Below are 19,718 nucleotides of genomic sequence, written 5' to 3' on the forward strand. Positions count from 1 at the left end.
TCCAATGTGGCAGTGCTGGAAGCTGATTGAGTCATGGGGGCGGATCCCTCATGAATGGATTAATGCTCTCCCTGGGGGAGGGGGGATTAATGAGTGAGTTCTCACTCTATTAGTTCCCGCAAGCGCTCATTGCTTAAAAAGACCCTGGCACCTTCTCTCTCTCTCTTGCTTCCTTTCGTCATGTGATCTGCTTGTACCCGCCGGCTGCCTGCTGTTTTTCCTCCATGAGTAGAAGCAGCCTGAGGCCCATGCCAGATGCACCTGTCCCAGAATCGTAAGCCAAATAAACCTCTTTCCTTTATAAATTACCCAGTCTCAGGTATTCCTGTCATAGCAACACAAAATGGACTAAAACAACATGGCTTCAAGGAAGCTGGTAAAACCAGTGTACGACATTGTTAGCCTTTATCATGTGGCAGACTCTGCCATCATGGATGAAGAAGATGGAAAAGGGCTAGTTGCCAATAGCATCTACCACACTGCTGTCTCTCTTACCACAACTTTTACTCTCAGTCTGGATCTAGAGACACTGAGAAGGGCATCCAGCATCATACACAAGTGTGTCCATCCCTGATGACAGTCAACCAACACCTCAAGATCAAGCCTGCATGTCTTGACATTATTACCTCAGAATGATTTCTCTTTTCTCCCAGGGTATTCATGGAAAGGTTGATGATCACCTTTCTTCTGGTCTTTGTACAAGAGTTATAGTCTGGGGTCCCAGTCATTAGTCCCAATATGTCCCTTTATTTTTTTCCAATGGGCCCACTGTGTACTCATGCAAATAAATAAAACTCAGAGAAACCAAGAGTCCCAGTGGAAATACAAATCAGGGTCCTCTCGAGGATATTCATCAGACATTCAAAGTCTGATGTGGAATTAAATGATCTCACTGATGAGCCTCCAAACACAAATTTATAAATGACACCAGTAACATTTCAGCCACCGCTCTATGCCTGGTGTTATGCAGGTGTGGCTTGTGTGATAATAGTCAATGCAATGGGTATAAAATTTACCTTACAGCAAGGGTAAAAATATTTCACTTGCCTTTTTTTTTCTTTCAAAATCGCATCGAATCCACTTGACACTCTCTCTCTCTTACCAGAGAAATTGACTGTCAATCACTATAAAGATTATCTTACCATGTGAACCTGTCTTGATTGTGTAATGTTCCTGGAGGGCTAGTATTGGTCCAGAACTCTCAGGAATGGTACTCTGACCTTCAGGCCACTGACTTCCACTTACCTGCTACTGTCTGTGTCTGCACTGTCCCCGGAAGGTAGGCAGAACTGCTACTTCCTGCCACCTTTGGGCAATGGAGTCTTCTTAGGATGGACACACTGGTGCCCATGACCCAGCCTCCTTAGGAGCTCCTCATAACCATTCCCTTATGGAGACCTGCCACCTCCCCAGATCCCTGCTGGTTGCAACTGCAGTTTCCTTCCAATCTCAGACAATGTTTTGTAAAACTCTTTTTGCTCTGGATGCTCCAGCAACTCCCGTCAAGTACTTCCTTCTGTTTCTTTCCTTGTGAGATGATTCTTTCCTCAGGGGGCCTTAGGAAATACCACTCTGGACTTTGTTCTCCTTCTAACAATGAGTGTAGGCAAAGGATATAAGAGTGGTTAGTTGTTTTCTCACTGACTCATCTTGTTACAGATAGGATACATTCTTTATTGAAACAGAACAAAATTAGATTTGAGATTGTCCTGCTGATTAAGTATCCACTTTAAAAAAATCAAATCATCACATGCTGCTGAGCACTTCACCAGTGCTCTTGGCTGATCTTCCTTTCACTTGCCAGCCTTCAGGCTATTGCACATCATGTACTGTTCTCTTGGGAGGCCCTTTTTCTCCATTCTGCCTGTCAAATTCCATCCACCTTCTTAAACACAGTGCATTGTCCACCTTCTTTGTCACGCTCTCTTCAACTTCCTACCCATTTCCTTGAACCAAGAAAACCCTCTCCTTTTGCTGTATCCTCAGAGGACCTTGCTACACCTGTGTTATGGTATGCATCATATTCTATCTTTGGTTGTCATCATATGTATAGACATTGTACCCATCTGATTAGTCTGTAAACCCTTTGAGAGTAGGGCCATGTCTTGCTCTCCTTGCTTCACCTATGGTGCCTAGAAACTAACTGAATTTATGCAAATCAGTTGTCCCCAGACAGGAATAGTATATAATTGGATACAAAATATATAGGCATGGTCTGTAAGTAAATTAATAATATAAACAATAAAAAGAGATGTCCTGGGGCAACCCCGACTGCTAAATATGGGTGCTAGGGACAATGACTATTCTAACACCTTCTAGTGATAAGAGGAAGGACCATGGTGAGCTGAAGGCATCAGGAAAAACTTCATAGATGTCTTTAGAACTTGAACTGGATGTTGGGTCATAGTGAAAGTTTGAATGAGTAGAAAAGAAAGGATCAGAAAGGGAAGGCATGGGCATAGGGAGGGTGACAGAAATGACTTCAGCATCTTGAGGTTGGTTTGGATACAACAGAAAGACCCCCTAATGATGTCTTATGTTTTCATCAAACTTTACAACCTATAAAGTGCTGTCATATATATTATTTTATGTGACTCCATAACATGAGGTTCGTAGTCTGAATTCCACTCTATTGCAAATAGCATTTTAAAGGAGATTCACTGTGTACAGACAAAATGTACTTCACTGGCAATAGATATGCTTGGTACCAAGAGTAATGATTATGATGACAAGGATGCTATTGATGGTGATGATTTTGATGACACTTACTGAACACTCATTGTGTGCCCAGCATGTGCAAAATGTTTTACATACATTAATACTAATCCTGCCAACACCTTCAGGGTAGAAAGTTTAAACTACCTGTAGATGAACAGAAATTGAATTGCTTGTCCCAATTCACACAGCTGGTAGATGGTGGAGCTGAGATGCATGTGTAGGTCTGATCTGTTACAAAGCTCAGTTGTTTTTCATTCTCTAGAGCCCTGAAGGCTGAGGACAAAGCAAACACAACAAAGAGAAGAGAACAGATTTTACTTCATGATATGTGCTTAACTCACATGTCCGATAGGGTATAAATGCAATCTGTGTTGACCAGCTGAAAGCTCAGCGCAAGGTAAAGGCATTACAGTTACTTAGTGCTTCCCTCCATTTGAAGGCACAGAGATGTGGGCGTGCGGAATTATTTTCTCAGTTAATGGCTTAATTCTGTTCTCAAGATTCAATCTTGATACTCAAACCATCCCCCCCTACCAACTCTGTTTATATTGAAAACCCAATGACTCATTTCCAGGCCTTCACCCTTAGTTGCTGCCCAGGGTCCCCCAGAGATAGTGTCCCAAGTGAGTGATATTTACCTGAAGGTGAGACAAACAGTTGAAACCCCATCACCTCTTTAGCACAGGGATTGAAAACCTCTTAGCGATCACCAGAAATTTATGTTTGCTGTTGGAAAATTGCTTTGGGAAACGATGTGGATCAGAGAAGTAAATTTCCTGTCAAGATAAACTTTAGTAGTGAGCAAAGCAGAATTTGGTGGGAAAAAAAGATCCCTAGGTATTTTATCTCATTTGTATTAACATTCTTTAATATTTACCACAGTTGTACTTTGTGAGCCAAACTGTCAGTAGAAGCATTGAACTACAGAGAAGATTCAGGAATTTCTCTGGAGAGGATACCTTCCGTCTCATTTTACAAACAGAAGCTGTTGATAACAGATGTGCTTCAAAGAGCTGGCAGTTGTTAAAAGAATTAAGGTGAAAAATGAAATCCCTAAAACCCCACCACACAGACACTAGGAATCCACTGCCTCCAGACTGGCCTGGATTCTTCGGCCTGTTTCCAGAAATTGCTGTTATACAGTCTGCACAGACGGTGGAGTGCTTGGACTAAGAAGGGAGGGGAGGAGGCTTGGCAGGGCACCAGCTTGGAGCTCAGAGCTCGAATCTTCTTTTTCCCAAAGAGCTGGGCCTGATAGAAAATAAAAACAAAAACAGATCCTTTCCTTCTCTCGCATCTGCTTTCATCCCAGTTCTTCTGGGTTGGTGGCCCTGGATAAACCGGTGGAGCCCAGCAGGTTGCTGCAGCTGAATTCTGCTTGCAGCTGAATGTGATGCTGTGTTTTGCTGCAGTTCAGGCCTGCTTGGCTGTGATGTCCAAGAACATAGTGTCTCATGGGCAAGCAGGTATGAGACCACATGGTAGCCTGTGCATAAGGGCTCGGAAAAGCAACGCGTGCACTTTTGATGGCAATGATATGCTGCAATAAGTGATTGTAATTGAACCAAGGTGGACTTCTGTTTCCAGCTTCTTCCAGAAGTCTCTGTTTAAGCTCTCAGCGGATCTAGCAGGTATATGCTGCTGGAGAGAGGTGTGCTCAGAGAAGGAGGACTGGGGATTGAATCTGTTGACACAACTGGGAAGAATCATTCTATTAAAAAAGAAAAAAAAAAAACAGGCATTCACTTGGGGCGAACCTCAGAGCATCTGTTGTGGCAGGTCTTGTATGAGGGGATCTTTCTAACTTCCTTCTTAACTAAGCATTCCAGCTGACCTCAACTAGCATAGAGAGGATGCTGTCTCTCCTTCAACCCATTTACTCTGCTAATTATTCTACACTATTGCTTTGCTAATTTCTAGCCCAGCTCTCTCCTCTGTAGAGGTAATTTTTGTATTTCCAGTTTGGTGTTCTCTTTAAATTAACCTCTTAAAGCCTCTTCTTAGTTTCTGCTTCTAGAAAGCAGTTGCTCCTAATATCCTTCACTTTTCCCCAGGTCTATTTATAGAAACACAACCTGTGACTCTACGTTGATGATGGGACAGGGGCAGGACTAATATCGATTGAGAATTTACTGTTGACCAACATTTTGTCAGACTGAATGGTCTCTGATCATCTATCTAAAAACCTGAAGGGTAGATGTTGGTGTGCCCATTTTAAAGGTGTGGACATTGAGGTTCATAGAGCTGCCTAAGGCCATTTGGCCTACTTGGGTCAGACTCTGTGTTACAGGGCAGGAAAGTCAAGTGAAACAAGGGTCTTCCTGTCATGGAGCGAACAGTCTAGTTGCCTCCCTGCTACGTACATGCTCGACCAAGGAGTCGTGAGGGACTTAATTCAGACTAGTGACAAACAGCAGGAATTTAAGTCCCTGTGGAGGAGAGTTTGAAGTGTGTGACCCTGGGAGGTCACACTGTGTGGGTCGCCAACCACACAGCTCCCATCACCATCCCCCCTGATCTTCCAATGCCTTAAAACTTGCATAGGACCTCACGGCTTTTGAGTCTGTCACTCACACTATCTCATTTGATCCTTACCAGATCCTTATAAAACAGGACGAGCAGGGATTATATTTTGAATTTTATAGTCAAGGGAATTGAGGTTCAGAAAGGTGATGATTTACGTAAGCCAGTGAACAGCAGAGGCAGGACTAGGGCTCTATTAATTCCACACCCAATAGGTTTTTAACACATCATGAAGCCTCCAAATAAAGACAACTCTGGGATGTGTTGAGTGCACGAGGGGCTGATAAGACCAAGTCCCCCACATGGAACTGTGCTGTCCAAATAAGCCCTGAAGCCCAGTTTTCAGTAGCAAAGTACCCAGACTGCCTTTGACTTCAAAGCCTCCACTGGTGACTTGCCATCAAGCTTCTATGTCTTGCTGCTATCTCTTCCCCGTATTAATCATTGTCTACCTCAGTATTTCCCAGCCTTTTTTCATTATCCCCCACTCTAAGAAAACTGTTTAGACATTCTTTTTCTGATCACTCTCTCACCCTGGATATTAAAACGATATTAAATGTACTATATGTGTACTATATATGTATATGTGCTTTATACATAAAATTAGTAAGATTTTTTTTTTCACCTACACAAGAAGCAGTTTTTGCCCCTCAGTGCAATATTGCCCCTGTTGAGGATACATGGTGCAGCTTATAACTATGTATTGGGTAAAGAAAAAAAGGAAAGAAGGACAGGTGTTGGAAAGGAGAGAGGGAGGGAGGGGAGGAGAAAACAGACAACAAGACAAGCCAGTAAAGACACAAAACACTAAACTGAAGTGTTTTAATTAGTCCTCAATTTCCCAGCAGCTACAGCTTTTCCTGGAATCCAAGGGTACTTCAAAAAGTTGGAGGAAAAATAAAATTAAAAGATAATATGAATCTTTCCATGAACTTTTTGAAGACCCCTTGTATAGATTCATGTATTGGCCAAAGTATTCCCAATATTCCTGTCCAAAGCTGGGGCACAGCATGCTTTACCCCTTCTTGTGAGTAAATCACAAGGAACAGGGTGTGACCTGAGACAGATTCAACTTCCAGTATCATTCCCTAGGTGTAAAAGAGAATGTTTACTCTGACCGTAGTTCCTACTTGTGGGGTTGGGTAGGTCTCTAGGGACACTGGAGCCTTCCCTTGGGAAAAGTTTGATGAATTCACCACTTTGCCTGTTGATAAGTGACAGCAAAGGCTAATGTTGAAAATGGCTCTTACTTTCCTTCCCCCTCCTTAACTTCACACCCTGACTTCCAATTCAGACAACTAGAAGGAAAGCCAGGATTCACCGCTACAGACGTAACAAAGATAGGCCTGGACAGGTGGAATTGACTTGCCCAAGGGCCAGGAGCAAATTAGTGGCAAAGCTGGAACATAGATTCTGCCTTTTGATACAGGACCTCCTCTCCCAGAAGAGAGGGTCAACCTCGGATGTGTACGTCTTCCTCTGTTACATTAGCTTGAGCAGCATCAGACCATGGCTGTTAGTACACAAAGAAAAAGCTTCTTTAAATAAACATCAGCAAATCTGTTACATCTGAAGACATGTGCTTAGTGTCCCAGGGGCCAGATGATCTAATATTGCCGATATTAAGAGTTTGGGAGTTAGATAACAATTGCAATCTGTGTAGTGGCTTCCCACCTTCAGAAATTGACTACAGATAGCAAACAGCTCAGAGGTGGAAATGACTTTTGCTGTATCACCAAAGACCCACGTGGACATTTCTTCCTGGAGCTGGCCACCAGCCTTTGGGCCATGTAAAAACTAAAAGACGGTTCAGACCCCCCATGTGTACAAGAATGTTTGTGCACATGCACACACATATACTCCCTTGGTGGGGAAGATTGGCCAGGGCTTCCTGACCAGTGATAAAGCCAAGCCAATTAGGCACCAGAACACAGTCAGTGAGTTGCATACTGGCTAAGCCCTGGGGCAGCTGGGGAGCTGTGAAGGAAGCCATGGGTGCCTTTGGGATCATCCAGACTCCCATCTCCATCTCCTTAGCCCTCTCCTTTCAGTCCCAATGCTTTCAGGAACTCGGGTTTTGGGGCATCGCCCTACCACAGAAGAAAACTGAAGTACAAAAGACCTGGTTTTGTCTTGGCTCAGTCCTTTCCTGGCTGTGTGATCTTGGTTTGTTTATCTTTTATTAAAAATATACTTATCTAGCATTTGCCATGTGCCAGGCACTGTTCTAAGCACCCGACAAAGAATAAACCATTTAATTCTCAATAACAACTGATTTAATTCTCATAACAATCCTATCTCCATTTTATAGATGAAGGAACTGAGAATCAGAAAGAAAACATGCCAAAGTCACTCAGCCAGAATTGGAACCCAAGCAGTGTGTTTCCCTTGACACATCCTACCATGGTGATTGACCTTGGGCATGTCACTGAACCTCCCTAAACCTTGTTTACCTATTTCTAGATTAAGAATGCTAATACTTCTCTGGACAAGGAGGAATGAAGGTTTGTTGCAGGGTTTAAATGAGAAAATGTTAAGGATTTAGCAGGTTTCCAGGCACCCAGTAAGTAAAATATATAATAAACACTCCCATGGGTAGTGGGAAGGGTTGCCATTTATAAATGGACTGGGATGAAGTGGAGGTCTCTTCTGTACGCGGGAGGTGATTCTGGCAGACCTGTGACAGCCAGCACAGGCCTCTTGCAAATGCTTCATCTTCATAGGTGCAGTCATTTACAAGTTAGTGGTTCTATTTAGTTCACTCAACAAATGTCGACTTAATCCCTGAACAAGAAATGTTGTGCTACTCTGAATGAGTTGAGCAATGTAATTAGAACTAACATAAAATGAGTGATATGTTCTCCTTAGTTGCATTTCAGTTATAATGCAATTTCTCCTCTTCCTCCCTACATTACATTTGTTCTTTTCTTTTCATACCTTTATGATTTTTGAAATCATGTGCACAAAAGGATCAATATTAGAGACTCAGATAAAAATGGTCTGGGCAGCAAGCAAAAGGAGTGATGCTGAATTCCAAGAAAGACCATTATTTTTAGAGTAAAAATTTTAAAACTACAGATGCAGTTGCAGGGAAATATAGATTGCACCACAAATGCAATTGCCACGGAGCAGAGACAGTGAGACAAAATCACAGAGTGCATGGTTGTTCTGCAGCTGAGGGACAAATAACAGGATTGCCTTGGCCAGCTGAAGACAGATTGTTGCATTGTTCCATTAATTGTGTGTAACTTGGCTTTTCCAGACCTTCCTATGGCAGACTAATCTAACTCTCACGTGGGCTGAGCCTTCTCACTTTTATTCAAGGCTGCCTACAAGATCTCTGAGTTAAAGATCCCTGCCAGGTCTAGTTTGCAATATTGAGAATTCTTAATTGAAGATAAACACACTAATGATGAACACCTAAAAATGCATGATTTTTAACAAGGACATTGGTTTAAGGAGGTAAAATATGCTAGAAGACCCAATCTTTATTCTGGTTTTATTTTAAGCCCCGTAAACTGTTGGCAAACTTGCTGTTGTATGTGAGCATTTGCCTGTGTTATTTCATTTAGGGAGAACGAGGCAAGATCTCCTGTCCAAATGTATGTCACTCAGCTATTTTAATGCCTGAAATTCTAGCATCAGAATTATTTTTTTTCTCCCAAAGATTCTTGTTTTAGCTACAAAAATCTCTGGGTGGAATTATTACTACCCATCAATGTCCTGCTAGGATCAGGTTTTCACATTCTTGGAAGAGCTGGTAGAAAAGTTGTTGATGACAGTGGGTTGAGTGGGAAAGGGGAATATTTTGGTGCTGGAGGCATTTGGAATGAACTTACATCTATTTGGACATCTCCTGGGCATCATAGAGGCTCCTGTGGCAAAGAGGGAAGTGCCATACATGGGGTGGGGGTGGGGACACAGAAGGGGCAGTGGTGAGACTCTGATGCCAAACTTTGTAACTGTAGACTCCAGTTGGAGGAGAAGGTGTAGGAGTGTGTGCACAACGTGCTTTCCAGGTCTCCTCTTAGAAGAGTTACTGATGTGTGTATTTTGAGCAGTACGGGCTCTGCCTTATCATGACACAACCAATCAGAGAAGAAAACAAAGAATTTAGAAGAGGCAGTTCTAAGTGCCAGGCCCCAGCAGTAGCAATGACCTCGGGCAAGATGCTGAACCTCTTCTGATCTCAGTCTTAATAATGGGACAAGTTTATATCTGCCTTGTGAGATTGTGGGAGAATGAAAACAAAATAATTGGAAACAGCACTTTGTAAAATAGAGTGCTCAGAAACAAGTTCTAAGCACCTATGCTTGCACATCTTTCTCATACCAGTGCCAAAGGTGGAGTTAATGGGGGCCTCACTTAACCCTGACCCCATCCAGCCCAGCCACCAACCCAACCATGTATTTTTAAAGAGCTGCAGTCAGGTTCGTTGATCTTGTAGACAGCTGAGCTGCATCTGCTGTGACTCTCGTGACCCTCTGGCTCGATGCTTCTCAACCTCAGCTGAACTTTGGAATCACCTGGGAAGCTTTAAACAAATCTCATCAAGGCCGCACCCCAGACCAATTAAATCAAAATCTCTTGGGATAAGACCCAGGCATCAGTATTCATTAAAGCTCCCAAGTGGGACCAGTGTGCAGCCAGGGTTGAGACATACTCTCCTTACTGGGTAAAAGAGAAGGAAGATGCAGCTAAAGAATGAATTATTTTTTCTCATAAAGCAGGGGGAAGAGGGGAATGACTTTCCAACATTGCACTGAGAAGCAGCAATTAGCCAACCTAGTAGATCAGAATAAAGAAAGAAATGAGTGAAAAGGACTGAGTCAGTGTGTCACAGCTACTTATGATGATTACTTGAGCAATATAAAGCACAAATCTTGAAACTCTCTCCTCTTGCTCTCCTTTTCTTTTTTGTCTATTCCCTTCTCATCTTTTCACCCCCCACCCCCCTCATTTTACTGAAAGGCTCTCAACTGCTAATATCAATTGTGGCCACTCACTCACAATATAGTAAGTTATTTTAGGAGTCCTGTACTTCTTTCCTGCCACCCACCAGCTTTTTCAATTGGTCCTACTTCGTAGCACGTCCTGTGTCTCGGGTCTCACGTGTGGGTGAGTGTGTGTCTCTCTAGGACTCCCTTTCATCTCTGCCTGCACATTCAAAAAATCCTATTTTCCCACTAACACATGCCTGAGCCTTCTCATCTGTTTTCCAGCCTCACCACCTACCTCTCTGCAGCCCCTGTCTTTCTCTGGGTGGTTTTGTTATCTACCTTTTCTCATTCATATGCCGGCAAGTCTGATGACTCAGAATGTCTGGGGAATGGGAATTCAGGGGAATTTTAATTTTCTGGTTAAGTGACACTAGCTTGAAAACCACTTTTGTTTCATGTTTTATTGTTGGGATAAATTGGTAAAGTAGAAGCCCAGAACTGGCAGGATGTTTAGGAACACCTGGGTGAGTCCTCCTGACAGCAAAGAGACAGAGACCAACTGCGGTGAGATGATTCAGAGATGACCCCATGTGAGTATCAGTACCTGGTCTAAAGACCACGACTTCTGACTTCTAGACCCCATTTCTTCCTGAGCACTCACTCAACCTGCCCTGCAGAAATATTCTGATTATCCAGGACCAGTCAAATGTAAATTGCATTATTTTAAGCGAACTCTCCAGTCCCTTATAATGTTCATCTGCCCATGAACTTCACTCATCTATGTTGCCTGTCTGGCCCCAAATAGATTTCAGTTTGCAATGCCTGAATCTCTAGATCATCCTGTTTCTAAGGTCTGAGATCATTTACCTGATTAATATGTCCACCTGCTCAGTAGACTAAGCACGTTGATTTCTTTAAACGGAGGCTTATTCCCACCTCAGAGAAATTCCAGTCTTGGCTGGGGAAGGAAAAAGCACAGGCAGGTGGGCTGCATGTTCAGACTCCAGAACACCTCCTGGAAGGAATATCAAGTTTCTCATTTTCCTCCTTGTTAATTAAATCTCCACTGTTAACTTGATTTTTTGTTCTCTGTTTTCCTAAATGAGGTATTGCTGAAGAAAAAGTGGGTCAGTTGAGAGTTCTAACTAGTTTTGTCCTAGTTAATTTAAGTTTTGCCATATGTTCTTTGAGAAGCATGCTAACTATGGGTCCTTTTGCTGATTAGCAACCAACCTGAGGGTTTTTAATTTAGACTTCCAGTTCCCTGGCAAAAGAGAGAAAGATAAAAAAAGAATAGATCTAGGTGTACCAAAAGCTAACTCAGAAAGACCACTCCATGTAAAGCTGGGGCACGTGTTGGTTTAGTTGGCATCATTATTTTACACTATGGAGCAAGGGTTCTCAACTTCAGCACTCTTGATATTTGGAGTCAAATAATTCTTTGATGCGGGGGAAGTCCTGTGCATTGTAGGATGTTTAGCAATATGCATGAACTGTACATGAGAAACACCTCTCACCACCACCATGTGTGAAAATCAATAATATCTCCAAACATTATCAAATAATGTCCACTGGGGAGCACATTTGCCCCTGGTTGATAACTACTACCATAGAAATAGTCCATTTAATCACCAAGACAGAAATGTGGATAAATCCCTAATAGTAACATATGAATGCCCATTATCTTACTCTCTCCAAGTCCAAAATCCCCTGGTAAGAGGTTGGACTGGATGATTACTGGCCATTTTTTCTCCTGGAAGCCTGTGAGAGGTCTCCTCTGTTGGCAGAGCCCTGTATTACCAATTACCAGCATCCAGAACAAACAAAGTCATGGTCAAAATTCAAGCACTGTACCCAGAGTATTTAACAAGAATGTGTTAAGCATGTGCCCTGTGCCCAGTGTAGTCCCAGGCTTTTTGCTGGGTGTGTGTGTGGGGGGACAACTGTTCATGTAAAAAAGAAACAGGGTGTCATGAAAAGGTTACCAAACCAAATACTAGTGCTCCCAATCACTAGGTGGGTGACTTTGTACACAGTACTTAACCTCCCTAAGTCTCAGTTTCCTCAAGTAAATATAAGGTTGCTAGTGCCTCCCTCACAATATTGAGACCTAGGTAGATAAAGGCACCCATACCAAGTAACCACTCAGTAAATTTCATTTCTCCATCTCATTTATGTGTCTGGTCTAAACCTTAACAATGCAGTAGCCATATCCTTTACTTTGAACAAACAAACAAAAAAAAGTCTTCAAAAATTGTGTCCAATTGAGGAAGGCCAGGAGATGGCGCCTAGTCAGAAGTAAGAATTTTGCCTCCTGAATGTCAGGCAAAAAAAAAGAAAAATCAGAGTAGGGCACTTTTTAATGAAAAAATACATTTCTTATCCCCAAGGTGGAAAATACTCTTGAAAGAATGCATTGTCATTTGCTGTTCTCACCATTAGACAGGAGGTATGCCCTCTGTGTGGCATGAAAAGCCCAGAAGATCCCCAGCCTGCAAAGCACCTACTAGCTCATAACTAATGCCTGAAGACACCATCAGCCGTATCAGCCCTTCATACCTTAATTGTGACTAATTTGACCACATTCTTTCCTGAGTAAAAGTTTGATCACAGAAGAAGAAAGTAGGAGGGTAATTAGTGCTGGAAGTTAGTTATGTAATGTGGGTGTGTGTGTGTGTTTGGGTATGTGTTTGTATACGACTATATATATGTATATGTGTGCATATGTGTATGTGTAGTTATATATGTGAAGATAGATAGATGGATATGTGCATGTGTATATTCCTAAACCTCTCTCAACATATACTTCGGGAGCCTGTTTAATAGTCATATTCTAGCTAATTCCTTATTTGACATTCCACCAATTGCAAACCTAAATCAACCAACATAACCACCCATTTAGAGGAGAAAATTGATGTTTGTTTTGATGACTCTGAAATATTATGATACCCATTCTCCAAAACAGAAACAGTTTCTGGTCCTTCAATAATTTTCTCTTTGAGAGAAGTAACCTGATGACTTTTATTTTGACCATGCCAGATAGAATAAGTATCGAACTTGTAGGCAAGTCAATTAATATAAACCAGAAATACAGGTGGCCCTTAATGTCACCAGTAAGCTGCATGCAGTTGCTTAGAAAACTTGGGAGGGATGAAACGTGGCGTTTGCCCCTCTAATTACTTACACTTTCTCATACATGTGTTGTTGATGCTAAGTCACACCAGATGTCTGCCTTCCTGAAGGCAGGGAGAAAAGGTAAGGCACCCTTATATTTTGAAGAACTTGAAAGAATATAAAAAATGGTTTTAAAAAACCCATTTCCTTTTACTGGAATGACCTTTTCTTTTCAATGGTAACTTTGCAGTCTTGGAAGCATAGGGTGTGTTGTGGGATAGGGGGTCTCAACTATCATGGCTGAAGTCTGAGCATTAGGGGCTCTCTTCTCTGAGGTTAGCCAAAAGATGGGTTTTATTTAACCTGCTTCCTCTGGAACAACCTAAAAAACTATCAGGGCTAAGACTAGTGTGAGGGTATCATTTGTCATTTGGAAAGACTTTTTTCCTATATAAATATTCAAAAAACCATGGCTGAACTTTAATCAGCTGGGAAGGTACTGCAAATGGAGGGTTAATCCATCACAATGCCCAGGATGAGACGTGAATTGTGGCCTTAAGTTCTTTTCAGAGAACACAGGATAATAAGATTAGCACCCTCTGTGGGAAGAACAAAAACAGTTGCTACACCTTTAAAAATTCGATTCTCTTTTAAATGCTCAGTAGTTTGCTTGAAGGGGTCAGAGCAAGTTTCTTGAAGCTTAAAGATTAAGTAATTTGAGAAAGAAAAGATTTCACAAAACCTTAGTTAAAACTACCGCTTTCCCTTATTCTTGCCTTCTCCCTCTTCTGCCATTCTCCAAAGCAAGAGGCACATGGACATGAAATGATGTGAGCTAAATTCCTGCTTGTGTAGAAAACATATTTGCTTGCCTACAAAGACACACAATGCAGAAACATACAAACACACACACAAAATATGAACACAGCTCTCTATGGCCATCACTTGCTCTTAAGGTCCCAAGCTGTAGTTTCCTCTTTCCAGTATCTTTCATTAGATTTACATAGACTTAAGATCTGCAACATATGTTTAGCCATGGATGGATGCGGGGGTAGCAGCATAAAATAAAAGCATGATTATTCTTTTTTTCATGGCCACATGGGAAAAAAATGAAAGAAAAAAAAGTCTTGGGGGATGGGAGATAAACTAGTTTCCAATAACCATATTTCTAGGGGGTCAGGGAGACCTGTGGTTCTGATATTTGCCAGAAAGATTTTGCTTCTGGAAGCTTTTCCTAGAAGCACACCAACACAGCCCTTTATTTAATGCACCAAGCCACAGCAGCTTTTGGCACTGTATTCTTGTAGCCTTCCTATGAGGAGATTAAGTTAGTGGAATCCAAGAAGCCCTCCTTCAATTGCCATGCTTTGGGATTTTTTTTTCCCCAAAACAGTATGCTGTTTTTTCCGATGGTCTCTAGTGGGATTTAATTATAGATGTGAAGCACATTCCCGAGAGAACTTGTTCCTGCTGCCCATGCCCTGAGTGGTATCCTTTTTAGAACGGCAACCCCAAATGATCATGCTTGAAGTAGACCAAAACCTGTTCTTCAAGGTATCAAACAAAACACCTCTTTTCTAGAACATTAAACAGTCTTAATGGGTTTTGTGTGTATGGTGTGTGCCATAATGTCATGTTTTAATGCTAAGCAAAGCAGGACGAAGTGTCCGGGTCAGTAAGAAGGGGCGGGGAGGGGGGGAGAGAGAGAGACAGAGAGAGAGAGAGAGACAGAGAGAGAGAGAGCTGTCTCCCAAGGTTTAACATCTTAAGGACATTTGCAAAATATTTCTCTTGAAAGAGCCTCTTTGAATATTTTTAGGTATACTGGTTTCTCCATAGGTGGAAGAGAAACCCATCACCAATCCTTAATCCTTAGCTTAAGTAAACCTTCTGGTGATGCCATTCTACATTTCAAAAAGCTGATTTTGCCTCTTTAGGGTGGTTGCTGGAGGCATTTGCATTTGGGGGGATGGTGGTGTGTGTGTTTCTCCCATCCCTCTTCCTGCTATTTGGGTTTCTCTCTTATAAAAGGGGAAAAAAAAAAAAAAAAAGAAAGATGCCAGTCTTTTGTATCACTTAGAGGGGTGAGAGAAGGACTTCCGGACATGGGCAACATTGGTTAAGTTTTCATCATTGCCATCCATGACAGTTTATTTCAATCATACATTTGCTTGAATTGTTAGCTGGGAAAGACCCCTCCATCCAATGCACACACCCCTCCACTTTTTCTTACCTACACCCACTAACTGCTACTACCACCACCTCTTCATTCTTAAATTTAATTCAATAAAAAACTGAAATCTTAGTGATGGACCTGGAAACCTATGAAGGGTGGGAATGGGCAGTCATTAATCTAGACACAGAATAAAGTAAAAGCCACAGGAAAAACGAACATTACACAAAAGAGCAATCTGAGAATAGGCAACTTTTCTGTTCTGGGTTAAATTATTCCCATCTCAGTCATATTCAAACACAGGGTGGAAAGATGATCTTCTATCCCACCCCAGCCCGATGGCTCATGCATCACGTCTGCTCTTAAAGTCTCTTGCTACAGATCATTGCTGTATATGCATTTATCCCCAAGGTAGGATTATCTCTTCGTTCCCCGTAGTAACTAGGAGGGTGCTGTCATTGCTTGGGAGCCTAAGCTTGCTGCAGTCTTAGCAATGTGCTCCAGAAGCACAGCTTTCAGCACTGAACATTGGAATGCTGCCTCCTTCCCCTCAACCAGACCATAGAGAGCAAGTGCTGCGGTGCTCTCTTTAACCCCAGAGGGTATGAAAAAGAGCACAAATGCTACTAAGTCTGGTGACTCAAAAGCATAAGAGAATTGTGAACAAGTGGCATTAGGGGGTGAGATTTTGAGTTGATTTGAAAGATGGTTACATTAAGTGCAAAAATGTTTCTTGTTCATAGGACAAACTGTCTGGCACTGATTTTTAAAAGCCATTTTCAATGATCTCTGCCTTAAAGGCTGAGCAATGATGCCTAGTCCTCAGTCCACCTTTCCCCCTTGCTTTGGGTTAGATTACATTGCCACCCCCAATCCCCAGTAATATAAAGAGTCTTGCTGGTTTTTTTCAGACCTTAATCATGTGGGGTAAATTAACCTGAATCATTACACTAATAAGCTTTGTTCACTCTTCTTGAAATTTTATATTGAATCTGACTACTTTTCTCCTGGATTTCTGGATTTACCCTCTGGCTACTGGACAATCCCCTTTCCCCCTCTGCTCCAGAAGGAAATTTTAACTGTTGCTTCTCTTGTAACACAGGTAACAATTCATTTAAGTTACAACAGTCTGTAAAAACTGTAAATGCTATTTTATTTTAAACATTTTAGTTTACAAAAAAAAAAATCAATGATAGGTACCTTTTTACACTCTCAGATTCCTGAATATGGACAGATCTTCAAAGAGAGGAAGGAGTTTTCATATGAAATTTAAGATAGACTGTCCTGAAGGTTGTGGGGTGGGTTTTTTTGTTGTGTTTTAATTTCGTTTTTGTTTTTAAGACACAATAAAGCTAAAATGTCAAGTCTCTGGGAGAGATCCCCTCATAGTTTCAGTCAAGGAGCATATCAGAGCACAGACAAGGAGACCCCAGCCTGGTGCCTGCCGGCCGCCCCGGCTGCCCAGGCATATTTGGTAGCGCATGGGTTGAGAGCCACTGGGGCAATCACACCTCGCATTCCCTCGCGGGCTGCTGGTGGCAGGTACACGAGCCGTACTCGTTGATGATCACCAGGGCTCCCTCAATGTGGTTCGGTTTGTAATCAACGTAGTATTCCTGGGCAGACATGGCAGCCATCTGATGCATGGTCTGTTTCTGCTTTTGCTTCCTGCGCTGCGTGACAAAGCACTGTCTGAGCTGCCTGAGGCTGGCTGGGAAACACTTCCAGGACACGTAGAGCACCAGGACCACGATGAGGAAGGAGAAGATGAGGGCCATGGTGCCGGTGACCACCTTGTGGATCTGCACGGCATTCTCCGCGTGCTCGCCGCCGGGGAGAGCCACGGTGGCAGGCTCGGGCGTGCCGTCGCGCTGCCCCTCCCCGCCGTCCGCGAGCGTGGTGGCCGAGCTGGTGGGGGGTCCCAGGTCACTGCGGTTGGTGACGGCCGACAGCAGGTGGCCGCTGGTGGGCTCGGCCCCATCCTCGCACAGGTGGAAAGCGTACACGGCGTCCAGGACGTCCTCGCCCTGTGCGTACTCTGGGCTGGCGCACTGCAAGTTGCCATCGTAGCGCCCCTGGAAGTTGCTGAGCCACGAGGCCAGTGCACACACGTTGCGTCCGCAGTCCCAGAGGTTCCCAGCCAGGGTGATGCTCGTCAGCGACTTCCAGGAGTTGAGGATCTGGGGCTCGATGTAGGTGAGGCGGTTGGAGTCCAGTTGCAGGGACTGCAGGTGCGGCACCGTCTCGAACACATGGGGCTCCATGTACTCGATCTCGTTACCCGACAGGTCCATTTTCTCCAAGTTCCAAACCCAGTCCAGCGAGCTGACCACAATGGCCACCTTGTTCCTCCGCAGGCAGAGCGAGTGCAGGGAGATGAGGCGCGGGAAGTGGGCGAAGTTCACCTTGACCAAGTCGTTGTGCTCCAGGTGCAGCTCAGTGAGCTTGAACAAGCCAGCGAAAGAGTTGCGCGCCAGACTCTTGAGCTGATTGTATCCGATGTCGAGAAACTTGAGGCTGCGGCAGTCCTGGAAGATGCGCACGGGCACGAACTGGATGGCGTTGGCCCGCATATGCAGCGTGGTGAGCTTCCGCAGCCCATGGAAGAGGTCGGGCGCGAGCGCCTGCAGCTTGTTGTACGACAGGTCCACGCTGCGCAGGTTGGGCATGGGCCGGAAGGTGGTGTTGGCCAGTTGGGTGATCTGGTTGGAACTCAGCGTGAGTTCCTTAACTCGGCGCAGTTTCTGAAAGGCGTCCCCCTGCACCGAGCAGATGTGATTGTGATCCAGATAGAGCCACGTGAGCTGCATTAACCCCGTGAACTGGCCGGCGCGCAGCTCCGAGAGGCTGTTGTAGCGCAGGGACAAGCCCAGCAGGCCGGACAGGTTGTGGGGCGCCTCGGTGAGGTTGAGCGACTCGCAGTACAGCAGCCGCCCCTCGCACCGGCACAGCTGCGGGCACCCGCTGGGGGCGGCGGGCAGCATCTGAAAGCAGGCCCCCAGCAGACACAAGACCACCCCCGAGGGCCTCCTCAGCAGCCAGTATAGACAGAGACCGAGCAGCAGGAAATCCATTAGCGAGAATCTTTCCAGAGAGACTGGAGAATGTCCATTGGAAGCGCTCGGTCAGAAATCTACATCATATTTTATTCCGAGGGAGGGGAAGCGGGGGAGGGGGAGAAAAGGGCAAAAATCAAATAAATATAGAGAAATCGAGAAGGACCCCCCCTCCCCAAAACCACACGTTCACCTCTAAGCATGCAGAAAGCTGAGCAGCATAGAAAGTTCACAGCCACGGAAAGATCAAAGAGATGGTGATTTGGTCCATGTTAGATGCTGCAGCAAAGAAAAGGGAGGAAAAAAAAAATCTTCGGGAAAGAATTTAATTAAAAAGTGTCTTACCCACCCTTTTCCAGAGAGTGACAACCTCCATTCAGCTGCTCCCTTTGTGTGCAGGCTAATTATATGCAGGGCGAGAGAAGACCCCTCTGTGTTCCCGAGGCAGCCCCGGTCCGCGGCCGGCGGATCTGGCAGGCGCACAATGTCTCACTTTGCTGCTCGGCTTGGGGCTGCAAGGGCGGCCGGCGAGGCGGGGAGGCGACTTCTAGGACCCGCAAGTTTCCCAACTACGTGCCGGATTCCGGGCTTCTCCTTCTTGCCTCCGTCCTTTCTCTCTGCAGTTCGGACTGTGACGTTGTGGGGTGAAAAAAAAAAAAAAAAAAAAAAACCCCAAACTCGGGGCTCGCGACTCCCCAGGATTTGACAGTCTGGTGAATGTCCGTCATTGGAAACGACCCCTGACCGGCGCCACCTTTTGCTCCGCCGAGACCGCCCGCCATTCGCGCCCCGGGCAGCTGCGGGGAGCGGGCTCGCTCATGCTTTGCGGGCGGCGACTCGGCGAGCGGCGAGTGGCGAGCGGGCTCCTTCCCTCCGCCAGGCAGTGCGCGGCGCGAGCTTGCACAGGCACCTACAGCTCACTGAGTGTCGTAAGCTGCTCACGATTGTGCGTCTTCCCCGAGCACCTCAGACATGGGCAGATGGAAAAGGGGTGGGCATAAAACCAACATTTTACCGAACCACTAAAGTAATATATGTCCTTTGATGAAACGGAAAACATTTGCAGCTTTTTGTCCATATTTCAAAAAAAGGGGGGGTGGGGAGTGGGGGAGGGTGAAGGTAAGGGTAGCATCATCAACGACGAGATGTTTTCAAGTGGGAAACTGGAATATTCTGTGCTCTCCCCCTTCCCTT

At 44.3% G+C, this 19,718-nt stretch overlaps 1 protein-coding gene across 3 annotated transcripts; it reads right to left on the bottom strand.

Moving 5' to 3' along the window:
• Positions 1–3,016: 3,016 nt before the first annotated feature.
• On the bottom strand, positions 3,017–19,433 carry LRRTM1 (leucine rich repeat transmembrane neuronal 1). Of its 3 annotated transcripts, XR_551622.1 has the most exons (3): positions 18,870–19,171; positions 16,669–18,601; positions 3,017–4,429 (listed from the first exon to the last, which is right to left on the bottom strand). XR_551622.1 is itself a non-coding variant. In XM_008588062.1 (2 exons), the coding sequence occupies exon 2, from the start codon at positions 18,540–18,542 to the stop codon at positions 16,974–16,976; it is 1,569 nt and encodes a 522-aa protein (XP_008586284.1). In that variant the 5' UTR covers positions 18,543–18,601; positions 18,874–19,433; the 3' UTR covers positions 16,597–16,973. The 3 variants fall into 3 exon arrangements, 2 of the variants coding, with proteins under 2 accessions (XP_008586284.1, XP_008586287.1); XM_008588062.1 differs by lacking the exon at positions 3,017–4,429 and having other exon boundaries at positions 16,597–18,601; positions 18,874–19,433; XM_008588065.1 differs by lacking the exon at positions 3,017–4,429 and having other exon boundaries at positions 16,605–18,601.
• Between the last annotated feature and the right edge of the window lie 285 nt (positions 19,434–19,718).

The sequence above is a fragment of the Galeopterus variegatus genome, unplaced genomic scaffold (genome assembly GCF_000696425.1).
Source record: "Galeopterus variegatus unplaced genomic scaffold, G_variegatus-3.0.2 Scaffold4662, whole genome shotgun sequence".
In the NCBI taxonomy this organism is placed as follows: Eukaryota; Metazoa; Chordata; class Mammalia; order Dermoptera; family Cynocephalidae; genus Galeopterus; species Galeopterus variegatus.

Bases quoted from the DNA above. Each gene is read 5' to 3' on its own strand.
- LRRTM1 (XM_008588062.1), bottom strand. From the start codon at position 18,542: ATGGATTTCCTGCTGCTCGGTCTCTGTCTATACTGGCTGCTGAGGAGG.